The sequence below is a fragment of the Oncorhynchus nerka genome, linkage group LG1, assembly GCF_034236695.1.
Source record: "Oncorhynchus nerka isolate Pitt River linkage group LG1, Oner_Uvic_2.0, whole genome shotgun sequence".
Taxonomy (NCBI): Eukaryota; Metazoa; Chordata; class Actinopteri; order Salmoniformes; family Salmonidae; genus Oncorhynchus; species Oncorhynchus nerka.
Window position 1 is genome coordinate 34249849 of NC_088396.1, and position 14291 is coordinate 34264139.

General features: G+C 44.0%; 1 protein-coding gene across 2 annotated transcripts in view; it reads left to right on the forward strand.

Annotated features, from left to right (window-relative positions):
- LOC115129580 (SEC14 domain and spectrin repeat-containing protein 1-like) overlaps window positions 1–14291 on the forward strand; it is a 69112-nt gene that overhangs the window by 12748 nt on the left and 42073 nt on the right. For both annotated transcript variants that reach the window (XM_029660108.2, XM_029660116.2), the window contains exons 4-5: window positions 8049–8157; window positions 14044–14134. In XM_029660108.2, the coding sequence (XP_029515968.2) occupies window positions 8049–8157; window positions 14044–14134 (200 nt within the window). The remainder of the gene's footprint in view (window positions 1–8048; window positions 8158–14043; window positions 14135–14291) is intronic.

A 14291-nucleotide genomic window follows, 5' to 3' on the forward strand; every position in this document is an offset into this window, starting at 1 on the left:
AAATCAAAATATATTTTATATTTGAGATTCTTCAAAGTAGCCACCCTGTGCCTTGATGACAACTTTGCAGACTCTTGACATTCTCTCAACCAGCTTCATGAGGTGGCCACCTGGAATGCATTTCAATTAACAGGTGTGCCTGGTTAATTATGGAATTTCTTTCCTTCATAAATGCATTTGAGCCAATCAGTTGTGTTGTGACAAGGTAGAGGCGGTATTAGGGCTGGGCGATATGACAGATTATCACGATATCTTTATATTTTTTCATTCGATAACGATAATTATCACGATATTAATAAAAATAATGTTTAAAAGGTGCATATCTGCTTCAGACTCAAGAATGCCTAATGACTGAACAAACCACTAGGCAGGTAGCCTAGTGGTTAGAGCATTGGGCCAGTAACCAGCAGGTAGCCTAGTGGTTAGAGCGTTGGGCCAGTAACCAGCAGGTAGGCTAGTGGTTAGAGCGTCGGGTCAGTAACCGAAAGGTTGCTAAATCAAATTTTTAAATTTATTTTATTTCACCTATATTTAACCAGGTAGGCTGAGAACAAGTTCTCATTTACAACTGCGACCTGGCCAAGATAAAGCAAAGCAGTGAAACACAAACAACAACACAGAGTTACCCATGGAATAAACAAACATACAGTCAATAACACAATAGAAAAAAATCTATATACAGTGTGTGCAAATGAGGTAAGATTAGGGAGGTAAAGCAATAAATAGGCCATAGTGGCGAAGTAATTACAATTTAGCAAATAAACACTGGAGTGATAGATGTGCAGAAGATGAATGTGCAAGTAGAGATACTGGGGTGCAAAGGAGCAAAAAAAACAATATGGGGATGAGGTAGTTGGATGGGCTATTTACAGATGGGCTATGTACAGGTGCAATGATCTGTGAGCTGCTCTGACAGCTGATGCTTAAAGTTAGTGAGGGAGATATGAGTCTCCAGCTTCAGTGATTTTTGCAATTCGTTCCAGTCATTGGCAGCAGAGAACTGGAAGAGTGTTGGAGGCTATTTTGTAAATGACATCGCCGAAGTCAAGGATCGATAGGATAGTCAGTTTTACGGGGGTATGTTTGGCAGCATGAGTGAAGGATGCTTTGTTGCGAAATAGGAAGCTGATTCTAGATGTAATTTTGGATTGGAGATGTTTAATGTGAGTCTGGAAGGAGAGTGAGTCTGGAAGGAGAGTTTACAGTTTAACCAGACACCTAGGTATTTGTAGTTGTCCACATATTCTAAGTCAGAACCGTCCAGAGTAGTGATGCTAGTCAGAAGGGTGGGTGCGGGCAGCGGACGGTTGAAGAGCATGCATTTATAGTTTTACTAGCATTTAAGAACAGCTGGAGGCTATGGAAGGAGTGTTGTAATGCAGTACGCCACATGATGTTTTTGTGCTGGTCAAATGCAGTCAGGTCTGGAGTGAACCAAGGGCTATATCTGTTCCTGGTTTTACATTTTTTGATTGGGGAATGCTTATTTAAGATGGTGAGGAAAGCACTTTTAAAAAATAACCAGGCATCCTCTTGTCATGTATTGTCATGTTATGTCTTGTTCCTGTTCTTTCTCTTCACTTCTGCCGTTCGGCCTCGCTAACGCTCCAGCTGTCTTTCAGGCATTAGTGAATGATGTCCTGAGAGACATGCTGAACATCTTTGTTTTCGTTTACCTTGACGATATCCTGATTTTTTCACCGTCACTCCAGATTCATGTTCAGCACGTTCGACGTGTCCTCCAGCGCCTTTTAGAGAATTGTCTTTATGTGAAGGCTGAGAAGTGCTCTTTTCATGCCTCCTCCGTCACATTTCTCGGTTCTGTTATTTCCGCTGAAGGCATTAAGATGGATCCCGCTAAGGTCCAAGCTGTCATCGATTGGCCCGTCACGCGTCGAGCTGCAGCGCTTTCTCGGCTTCGCGAATTTCTATCGTCGTTTCATCCGTAATTTCGGTCAGGTGGCAGCTCCTCTCACAGCCCTTACTTCTGTCAAGACGTGCTTTAAGTGGTCCGTTTCTGCCCAGGGAGCTTTTGATCTCCTCAAGAAGCGTTTTACATCCGCACCTATCCTTGTTACACCTGACGTCTCTAGACAGTTCATTGTCGAGGTTGACGCGTCAGAGGTGGGTGTGGGAGCCATTCTTTCCCAGCGCTCCCGTTCTGACGACAAGGTCCACCCTTGCGCGTATTTTTCTCATCGCCTGTCGCCGTCGGAACGTAACTATGATGTGGGAAACCGCGAACTGCTCGCCATCCGCTTAGCCCTAGGCGAATGGCGACAGTGGTTGGAGGGGGCGACCGTTCCTTTTGTCGTTTGGACTGACCATAGGAACCTTGAGTACATCCGTTCTGCCAAACGACTTAATGCGCGTCAGGCTCGTTGGGCGCTGTTTTTCGCTCGTTTCGAGTTCGTAATTTCTTATCGTCCGGGCTCTAAGAACACCAAGCCTGATGCTTTATCCCGTCTTCAGTTCTTCAGTAGCCTCCACCGACCCCGAGGGGATTCTCCCTGAGGGGCGTGTTGTCGGGTTGACTGTCTGGGGAATTGAGAGGCAGGTAAAGCAAGCACTCATTCACACTCCATCGCCGCGCGCTTGTCCTAGGAACCTTCTTTTCGTTCCCGTTCCTACTCGTCTGGCCGTTCTTCAGTGGGCTCACTCTGCCAAGTTAGCCGGCCACCCCGGCGTTCGGGGTACACGTGCTTCTATTCGCCAGCGTTTTTGGTGGCCCACTCAGGAGCGTGACACGCGTCGTTTCGTGGCTGCTTGTTCGGACTGCGCGCAGACTAAGTCCGGTAACTCCCCTCCTGCCGGCCGTCTCAGACCGCTTTCCATTCCCTCTCGACCGTGGTCTCACATCGCCTTAGACTTTATTACCGGACTGCCTTCGTCAGCGGGGAAGACTGTTATTCTAACGGTTGTCGATAGGTTCTCTAAGGCGGCTCATTTTATTCCCCTCGCTAAGCTTCCTTCTGCTAAAGAGACGGCACAAATCATCATTGAGAATGTTTTCAGAATTCATGGCCTTCCGTCAGACGTCGTTTCGGACAGGGGTCCGCAATTCACGTCTCAATTTTGGAGGGAGTTTTGCCGTTTGATTGGGGCTTCCGTCAGTCTCTCTTCCGGCTTTCACCCCCAGTCTAACGGTCAAGCAGAACGGGCCAATCAGACTATTGGTCGCATCTTACGCAGTCTTTCTTTTCGTAACCCTGCGTCTTGGGCAGAACAGCTCCCCTGGGCAGAATATGCTCACAACTCGCTTCCTTCGTCTGCGACCGGGCTATCTCCTTTTCAGAGTAGCCTCGGGTACCAGCCTCCTCTGTTCTCGTCTCAGCTCGCCGAGTCCAGCGTCCCCTCCGCTCAGGCTTTTGTCCAACGTTGTGAGCGCACCTGGAAGAGGGTCAGGTCTGCACTTTGCCGTTATAGGGCGCAGACTGTGAGAGCCGCTAATAAGCGTAGGACTAAGAGTCCTAGATATTGTCGCGGTCAGAGAGTATGGCTCTCCACTCAAAACCTTCACCTTAAGACAGCTTCTCGCAAGTTGACCTCGCGGTTCATTGGCCCGTTCCGTATTTCTCAGGTCATTAATCCTGTCGCAGTGCGACTTCTTCTTCCGCGACATCTTCGTCGCGTCCACCCGGTCTTCCATGTCTCCTGTGTTAAGCCCTTTCTTCGCGCCCCCGTTCGTCCCCCCCCCCCCATCCTTGTCGAGGGCGCACCTATCTAGAGGGTCCGTAAGATTTTGGACATGCGTCCTCGGGGCCGTGGTCATCAGTACCTAGTGGATTGGGAGGGGTACGGTCCTGAGGAAAGGAGTTGGGTTCCATCTCGGGACGTGCTGGACCGTTCGCTGATCGATGATTTCCTCCGTTGCCGCCAGGTTTCCTCCTCGAGTGCGCCAGGAGGCGCTCGGTGAGTGGGGGGGGTACTGTCATGTATTGTCATGTTATGTCTTGTTCCTGTTCTTTCTCTTCACTTCGTTTCCCCCTGCTGGTCGTATTAGGTTACCTTCTCTTCCTTTCCTTCCCCCAGCTGTTCCTCATCTCCTTTAACTACCTCGTTTACCCTCTCCCACCTGTTCCCCTTTTCCCTCTGATTAGGTCTCTATTTCTCTCTCTGTTTCTGCTTCTGTCTTTGTCAGATTCTCGTTTGCTTCACCCTTGTCCCGTCCTGTCGTAATCTGCCTCTTCATCAGATGCTACGTGTGATCAGGTACCTCTGTCCTCTACAACCCGCGCCTACCCGGAGAGACCAGCAGTCTGTTGCCGCTAACCCTGCTATTCTCCTCTGCTGCTAGAAGGGGACTCTCCTGTAAAGATCAGAGGACTTTATGATTTATTTGTCGCCCTCTCTGCGGGTTGTCTATTTTGTCAATCGATACATCTGAAGAGGATCTATGTCTTCCCTGTGTTTTGACATTAAAAGACTCTGTTTCTGTTAAACCGCTTTTGGGTCCTCACTCACCTGCATAACATCCTCTACTGACGGAACTAGGTCAATATCCTTCCAGGATACCCAGGCCAGGTCGATTAGACAGGCCTGCTCGCTGAAGTGATTTAGGGAGCGTTTGACTGTGATGAGATGTGGTCGTTTGACTGCAGACCCATTACGGATGCAGGCAATGAGGGAGTGTTCGCCGAGATCCTGGTTGTGTGAGATTGAGGGCATCTAGTTTAGATTGTAGAACGGCCAGGGTGTTAAGCATGTCCCAGTTTAGGTCACCTAACATTACGAGCTCTGAAGATAGATGGGGGGCAATCAATTCACATATGGTGTCCAGGGCACAGCTAGGGGCAGAAGGGGGTCTATAACAAGTGGCAACTGTGAAAGAATTGTTTCTGGAAAGGTGGATTTTTAGAAGTAGAAGCTCAAATTGTTTGGGCACAGACCTGGATAGTATGACAGAACTCTGCGGGCTATCTCTGCAGTAGATTGCAACTCCGCCCCCTTTGGCAGTTCTATCTGGTCGGAAAATGTTATAGTTAGGGATGGAAATTTCAGGATTTTTGGTGGCCTTCCTAAGTCAGGATTCAGACACGGCTAGGACATCTGGTTTGGCAGAGTGTGCTAAAGCAGTGAATAAAACAAACTTTTTCAGGTTTCTAATGTTAACGTGCATGAAACCATGGTTTTTACGGTTACAAGGTTTTTACGGTTACAAATGAGAGTGCCTGGGGAATGGGAGTGGAGCAAGGCGCTGCAGGGCCTGGATTAACCTCTACATTACCAGAAGAACAGAGGAGGCGTAGGTTAAGGGTATGGCTAAAGACTATAAGAGCTGGTCGTCTAGTGCGTTCGGAACAGAGAGTAAAAGGTGTAGGTTTCTAGAGCTGAAGGATAGATTGAAGGCATAATGTACAGACAAGGGTATTGTAGGATGTGAATACAGTGGAGGTAAACCTAGGCATTGAGTGACGATGAGAGAGGTTTTGTCTCTAGAGACATAATTTAGACCAGGTGAGTTCACCGCATGTGTGGGAGGTGAAACAAAAGGCCTAGCTAAGGAATATTGGGCAGGGCTGGAGGCTCTACAGTGAAATAAGACAATAATCACTAACCAAAACAGCAATGGATATTGGGAGAGGCATGCGTAACCAAGTGATCATAGGGACCCGTGGTTAGCTAGGCGAGCTGGAGACACAGCGATTCCGACAGCTAGTGGGCCGGGGTTAGCAGAAGGGCCTTAGGGGGCGTCGCGATGGAAGAAGTCTGTTGTAGCCCCCTCGGACGGTTATGTCGGTTGACCAGTCGTGTTGGATCGACAGGGCTCCGTGTAGGCAGTAAATGGGTCCAGGCCAATTGGCAAAATAGGTATTGTAGCCTAAGAAATTGGCTGATGGTCCTCTCAGCTAACAGTACAATATGCTCTAGACGGCTAGCGGGCCGCGGCTAGCAGGCTAGCAGATGGGCCTTCAGGGAACGTCGCGACGGAGGAGCCTGTTGAAACCCCTCGGGTGGATTACGTCGGTAGACCACTCGTAATGGATCAGCGGGGCTCCGTGTCGGCAGTAAAAGGGGTCAAGGCCAATTGGCAAAATATGTTTTGTAGCCCAAGGAGTGGCTGATGAACGGTGTTGGTTTTGACTGCTTCGGGCAAACATCCCTAGATTGGCTGTTGATTGAGGGGCATTTAACAATACCATGGCGCAAACTCAAACTTCATCCATGTTCCAAAGAGTGATTTTGCATCAGATGTTGAAAAAGGTTTGTCATATTACCAAACTTAGCCACCTGTCTACGGAACAATTTGCACCAAACATTGCTCTACTTCAAAAAGCCAAACCGCTTCCAAATTACTGAAACAGTTTAACCCTTTTTATCAATAATATATTCTCTGTCTCCATGGCTATCACTGCCACTGTTTTCACCCACATCACTCATTTTACGTTGTTAATCGTGGCTACTCCATCATTCGAGATGCTAAGTGGTTTTTAGTGGGCGTATACCTCTCCACGTACATATTGTCACTGTTTGGACGGTTTGCTATCACAGACTGGAACATATTCCGGGATTCTTCTAATGGCATTGAGGAGTACACCACATCAGTCACTGGCTTTATCAATAAGTGCATTGAGGACGTGGTCCCCACAGTGACTGTACATACATACCCCAACCAGAAGCCATGGATTACAGGCAACATCCGCACTGAGCTAAAGGGTAGAGCTGCCGCTTTCGAGATCTAGGACTCTAACCCGGAAGCTTACAAGAAATCCTGCTATGCCCTGCGTCGAACCATCAAACAGGCAAAGCGTCAATACAGGGCTAAGATTGAAACATACTACACCGGCTCTGACGCTCGTCTTATGTGGCAGGGCTTGCAAACTATTACAAACTACAAAGGGAAGCACAGCTGCGAGCTGCCCAGTGACACGAGCCTACCAGACAAGCTAAATCACTTCTTTGCTCGCTTCGAGGCAAGCAACACTGAGGCATGCATGAGAGCATCAGCTGTTCCCGGATGACTGTGTGATCACGCTCTCCGTAGCCAACGTAAGTAAGACCTTTAAACAGGTCAACATACACAAGGCTGCGGGGCCAGACAGATTACCAGGGCGTGTGCTCCGGGCATGTGCTGACCAACTGGTAGGTGTCTTCACTGACATTTTCAACATGTCCCTGATTGAGTCTGTAATACCAACATGTTTCAAGCAGACCACCATAGTCCCTGTGCCCAAGATCACAAAGGCAACCTGCTTTAATGACTACAGACCCGTAGTAGCACTCACGTCCGTAGCCATGAAGTGCTTTGAAAGGTTGGTAATGGCTCACATCAACACCATTATCCCAGAAACCATAGACCCACTCAATTTGCATACCGCCCAAACAGATCGACAGATAATGCAATCTCTATTGCACTCCACACTGCCCTTTCCCACCTGGACAAAAGGAACACTTACGTGAGATTGCTATTCATTGACTAAAATGTCATGGCATTTGGTGCCCATAGATATTGTTATAATGTTTGAGTCACTTAGAAGCATAAGAACACGGCATAAGCCATTGCAAAATATCTAGAATTGCTGGAAACAACAAACTTTTGTCTCTGCGGCCAAGAGGTCCTCAACATTTTTGGATCGGAGTCAAAAGTAGTGCACAAATAGGGCACCATTTGGGATACACCCAGAGGCAGAGCTTCCACCATCATTGCAGCTATCCTTGGCGTTTACAAGACATTACTCCTCCTTTAATAGTTGATTCTTGGCAGACCGTACATTGAATACTTGGTTCTGCCTGACCTTCTCCAAACCTGCCGTTATATGACTGTTATTTTACATGCAATTTTTAGTGTGCATTCTCTGAAGATTCATTGTTAATGACTCGTACAATTAATCCATGTAGATACCTTAGAATTAGGATTAGAACTGTCTTGGAACCTCTGACCATGGCAATTTGACTGGTACACTAATGGGTACGCCCACTACGGTAGATACACCAGGTCTCTCTTGCAAAATAGATTTTATTTCAATGAGAAATACAATTATTTATATCAACTTTATTTCTGCATAAGGTGACTAAGAGTTTATTTTCTGGTTGTTTCATATTCACAGGAGGCAAGGACAGACGCAGTGGGCTGATCCTTACCATTCCACTATGTACAGAACAGACCAGTATGGAGGAGCTCAGCTCCACGTTGGATTACCTCCTTGGCATCCCCAGGTAAGATCCCATTACTGGCACACCCTGTATTATCACCATTGACTTATACTGTATACATCTAGACACATACACTGAGAGAACAAAATATTAGGAACACCTTCCTAATATTGAGTTGCACCCCCTTATTGCCCTCAGAACAGCCTCAATTCGTCGGGGCATGGACTCTACAAGGTGTTGAAAGCGTTTCACAGGGATGCTGGCCCATGTTGACTCCAATGCATCCCACAGTTGTGTCTAGTTGACTGGATGTCCTTTGGGTGGTGGACCATTCTTGATACACACGTGAAACTGCTGAGCATGAAAAACCCATCAGCGTTGCAGTTCTTGACACACTCAAACCGGTGTGCCTGGCACCTAAGACTTAAATATTTTGTCTTGCCCATTGAATGGCACACATACACAATACATGTCTCAATTGGCTCAAGGCTTAAAAATAAACCTGTCTTCTCTCCTTCATCTACACTGATTAGAGATGAATAAAAGAAGATTGTCTGTATATAAGGACACCTTGTGAGTTATGTCGCTCCTTAGTATTCCCTTAATCCTCTCCTCCGCCCTCAGGGCGATAGCAAGAGGCTCAATAGCCATATCAAATAGGAAATGGGATAAACAGCAACCCTGCTGGCCCCCGCGTGGAGAGGGAAGTAGCTGGAGGTAACATTGTTGGTGCGAACAAAAGCCACTGTGGATAAGTACAAAATCTTAATCCAGGAAAGTAATGAGGGGTGTAGGGTATTTTATCTGCTCAAAGGGAAGAGAGACTGCAGAATCTTCAAACAACAATTTATAAGATTTGCAAAAATGGAGCAGTTAACTATGCACTACAACAGTGCATAGTGAAGGACCAACGAACAGAGTTGGCTCTCAGCTGTCAAAGAAAAGTCCAACCTCTTTGTCTATGTGGCAGTTGGCAGATGTGTGCAAACAGTGGGGAACAGAGTGTATAAAATGAGTTTAGCTTGTCTGTGTAGATTAAGCTAGCTGACATTGCCAACATTGTGTGTTCCTTCCTGCAAGATTCCACACAGAGGAGTTCCTGCAGCTAGTACAAACGGGATGTTGCATACTGCGGTCGTACCCGACTCTTATCTGTATGCCCAGATGTATAACTAAGTCACACAAGGCAACAAGCCTGCATAAGCCAAAAAAAACACTAGCATACACTAGTGGTCAAACGTTTTAGAACACCTACTCAATCAAAGGTTTTTCTTTATTTTTACCATTTTCAACATTGTAGAACTATGAAATATCACATATGGAATCATGTAGTGACCAAAAAATTGTTAAACAAATCAAAATATATTTTATATGACAGCTTTGCACACTCTTGACATTCTATCAACCAGCTTCAGCTGGAATGCTTTTCCAACTGTCTTGAAAGAGTTCCCACATATGCTGAGCACTTGTTGGCTTCTTTTCCTTCACTCTGCGGTCCTACTCATCACAAACCACCTCAATTTGGTTGTGGTCATGGGATTGTGGAGACCAAGTCATTTGATGCAGTACTTCATCACTCTTCTTCTTGGTAAAATAGCCGTTACACAGCCTGGAGGTGTGTTGGTTTTTCTTTGGATTTCCTCCTACCGTATATATTGTGTTATATTCTCCTACATTATTTTAACATTTCCACAAACTTCAAAGTATTTTCTTTCCAATGGTACCAATTATATTCATATCCTGGCTTCAGGGCCTGAGCAACAGGCAGTTTACTTTGGGCACGTCAGTCAGGTGGAAATTGAGAACAAAGGGGCCTAGCCCGAAGAAGTTTTAACATAATTTATAATAAGCATTATTGCAAAAAAGATAACTAAGCCATAAATCAACCAATGAAATACTGTTGAAACCATTTTGCAAATTTGCTTATACTCCCTTATCATACTGGTGACCTCCCCGCAGAGTTAGCCCTTAGGAAGAAATCCCAACTGTACAGTAGACCCAACCTGGTGAAATTTGTATCAAAACAAACAAAGACAAAAACAAACAAACAACAGCAATACACTTCTTCATATAAACTGGAGGTGGGAAAAACGTTTATTCGTTTTATAGGCAGACATGTAAAGAAACAAATTTGCATATTTACCAAAAGCCCCAGGGGACCGGTAATTAAAAAACAACATCACTGCCTGTTCAATAAAAAATAAACAAATTAGAATAACAATTCAAATTATAATTATAATAATTCTTAATTATTAGTGTTTACATCTCACCCAATGTCTTCTTTCTTTCTAGTGAGGGTGATTAGGCCTCACCAGGAAGTCAGAATAGAGGTCATTCAACCCCTTTAAAGGTTTTCTTTCTCTTTTCGTTGGAGCTGATAGCCAGAGCGAATTTACGAACCATCCACATTAACAATGTCCATTGAGAACGCACAACGACTGTACCATTTAGCTAAGCTAAGAAAGACATGAATAATCAAGTCAATAAACGTTGGGTAGTTGGAAAGCATATAGTTAATATACTGAAAATTTTGATGTATTAGTAGCCAACTAACCTTAGGTAGTTAGCAAATATATAGGGTTAGGGTTAGTTAGCAAATATATATTACCGGTACATACTGCTGTAATGATATGCTATGCGGTTCATAAGGATAGAGTAACTAACAAATTGTCAGCCAACATAACGTGTAATGTAACTTATTTGAAAAGTTACTTTATAACATTGCTCAACATGTTCTTTACTTTTGTCATAATTAGTTAATGCAATGAATTTGTATCCACTCTTGTCGGACTTCTGATGTATATTATCTGCCATTTTAAAATGTTGTGAAGCCACGGCCATTTTCAGAACAATTGTATTATGGGTCCTAAAAGCACGGAAATAGTGTCCACTGCTTGTATACTTCGTATTTTGCCGAATGTAGTATGACATCCGGGAATATTTGGCATACTACTATGACCAATAAGTATACTAAATACTCAATGTACTTAACTACGGTTAGTGCGATTATTCTGAGTACATCTAATATTTTTGGTTTTATCCGTTTTGCTTTTTTGTTTAAAGAATGCTAACATCAAAACGCTGGTGTATTGAGCTTTAAAAATGTATGTCATTGTGCCAACTCACAATAGCATCACAGAATTATTTAATAGATTAGAACTTTTCCGTCGGCGGGGAAATGCTGCCCAATTTTATCCATGATTAGATTTTTTTCATATTCAAGCCGAATTGGTAGAATGCTCTTGCGCTTCTTTTAATGCCTTTATGGCTTTGTTATAGTTTACCTCTTCTATTCTATCTGTCAGAAACAACAGATGACATTTCAATGGTGGTTATTTTTGCGCCTCTCTCAACTGTGTCGAGAGTGTTTAGATTTCATCACTCACGGCTCTAATATATGTACTTTTTAAAATTAATTAATTAATTATTAAAATTTTACCCCAATTGTTAGTAGTTACTATATTGTCTCATCGCTACAACTCCCGTATGGCACCGGGAGAGACAAAGGTCGAAAGCCATGCGTCCTCCGAAACACAACCCAACCAAGCCGCACTGCTTCTTAACACAGCGCGCATCCAACCCGGAAGCCAACCGCACCAATGTGTCGGAGGAAACACCGTGCACCTGGCGACCTGGTTAGCGCGCACTGCGCCCGGTCCGCCACAGGAGTCGCTAGTGCGCGATGAGACAAGGATATCCCTACCGGCCAAACCCTCCCTAACCCGGATGACGCTAGGCCAATTTGTGTGTCGCCCCATGGAACCCCTGGTCGCGGCCGGCTGCGAATATATGTCCATTTTAACCATTTTTCAAGGTAATGATACCCACTTCCACGGAGAGTAGTTATGGTATTTGTACCTTTTAATTGGTCACGGCACCTGATACCTTGTATTAGAACTCATACTGAGGCGTCTGCCAATTTACTACTGGAGAATACAGAAGACCTAATGTTTTATACCAGTGTCAAGCTTCAAATATCACTGTTGTTTACAACACTTATTACCAAAATTAGGATCCATCTTCTGTCCATAATATAATTCTCTTGTCAATACACACACACTCAGGAAACAAAAAACAAACACACAAAATAAAAGTATTTGGTTAAGAACATCTTCCTTTCTTATAATTTACAAGGAGTCATTTCTTCTCCGTCAAAATCTTTTTTAATTACTCTATGTAATTTTACATTTTGTACCCACATGGTAGTTCCTCCTATGCAATTTCCATGTAGGTTTTAAATGTTTTGTATTACATTTGTATTAAATAGTATGTGCAAAACACCAGTCTCAACGTCAACAGTGAAGAGGTGACTCCGGAATGCTGGTCTTCTAGGCAGAGTTCCTCTGTCCAGTGTCTGTGTTCTTTTGCCCATCTTAATCTTTTCTTTTTATTGGCCAGTCTGAGATATGGCTTTTTCTTTGCAACTCTGCCTAGAAGGCCAGCATTCCGGAGTCACCTCTTCACTGTTGACGTTGAGACTGGTGTTTTGCGGGTACTATTTAATGAAGTTGTTCTGTTGTACGAGATCTTCAGTTTCTTGGAAATTTCTCGCATGGAATAGCCTTAATTTCTCAGAACAAGAATAGACTGACGAGTTTCAGAAGAAAGCTCTTTGTTTCTGGCCACTTTGAGCCTGTAATCGAACCCACAAATGCTGATGCTCAACTAGTCCAAAGAAGGCCAGTGTTATTGCTTCTTTAGCACAGTTTTCAGCTGTGCTAACATAATTGCAAAATTATTTCTAATGATCAATTAGCCTTTTAAAATGATAAACTTGGATTAGCTAACACAACGTGCCATGGAACACAGGAGTGATGGTTGCTGATAATGGGCCTCTGTAAACCTATGTGGATATTCCATTAAATAGTCATTTACAACCTTAGCAATGTCTACACTGTATTTCTGATCAATTTGATGTTATTTTAATGGACAAAAATGTGCTTTCTTTCAAAAACAAGGAAATGTCTAAGTAACCCCAAACTTTTGAACGGTAGTGTAAATAGTAAAGTACATATCCCCTTAAAAACTACTTAAGTAGTACTTTCAAGTATTTTTACTTAAGTACTTTACACCACTGTCTAAAGTGGTGGTCCCATGTTTCATGAGCTGAAATAAAAGATCCCAGAAATGTTCCATATGCACAAAAAGCTTGTTTCTCTCAAATGTTGTGCTCTAATTTGTTTACATCCCTGTTAGTGGGCATTTTCCTTTGCCAAGAGTATCCATCCACCTGACAGGTTTGGCATATCAAGAAGCTGATTAAACAGCACGATCATGCTGAGGACAATAAAAGGCCACTCTAAAATGTGCAGTTTTGTCACAAAACACAATGTCACAAGTTTTGGGGGAGCATGCAATTGGCATGCTGACTGCAGGAATGTCCACAATATAATTTAATGTTAATTTCACTTCAATAAATGACCTCCAAAGTTGTTTTAGAGAATTTGGCAGTAGGTTCAACCAACCCCAGAACCGCAGACCACGTGGATGGTATACTGTATATTGAGTTAAGGATAGGTTGCTGATAGGTGGCTCCATTGCCTTTGAAAAAGCACTTGTATAGCAACACTATTGCATACTCATTGGCCTCTCAGCATTCTATTTAGATTGAGATAGTTCTGCTACATTAGTCTGTAGGAGAGATAACCGAAATAACATGCTAAGAAGGATCACGCTATGTAAGCTTATGTCTCCTGCATGATGATCACACACTTCTGTTCAATATTTACCTTGGCTTTATGGTCCTCTGTGGCTCAGTTGTTAAGAGCGTGGCACCAAGGTTCTGGGTTCAATTGCTGTAGTCATGCTTACTTCATCTGCATATATGAAACTGTCTTATTTAAGGGCCAGATTGGGATCCTTGGTGTCAGATTCATGGAGCAAGAGCACACATTATTACAGGTAGATGTAATCACCATGTTTTTTCCCTATCTTCTCTCCTCTCTTCAGTGACAAGTGTAAAGCAAGAGGCTTCACAGTCATCGTGGATGGACGGAAGTCTCAGTGGAACATAGTGAAGACGGTGGTGCTCATGTTGCAGGTAGGAACTGATAGAAGAAAGGGTTCATGTTGCAGGTAGGAACTGATAATCAGGGCAGATGTGTTCCTTTAAGGATAAAACCACAGTTTACCCCCACACTACAGCGAGATGAGAAGTCCATATTTCTGTGGATCAAATAGAAGAAGGCCTGTCTATC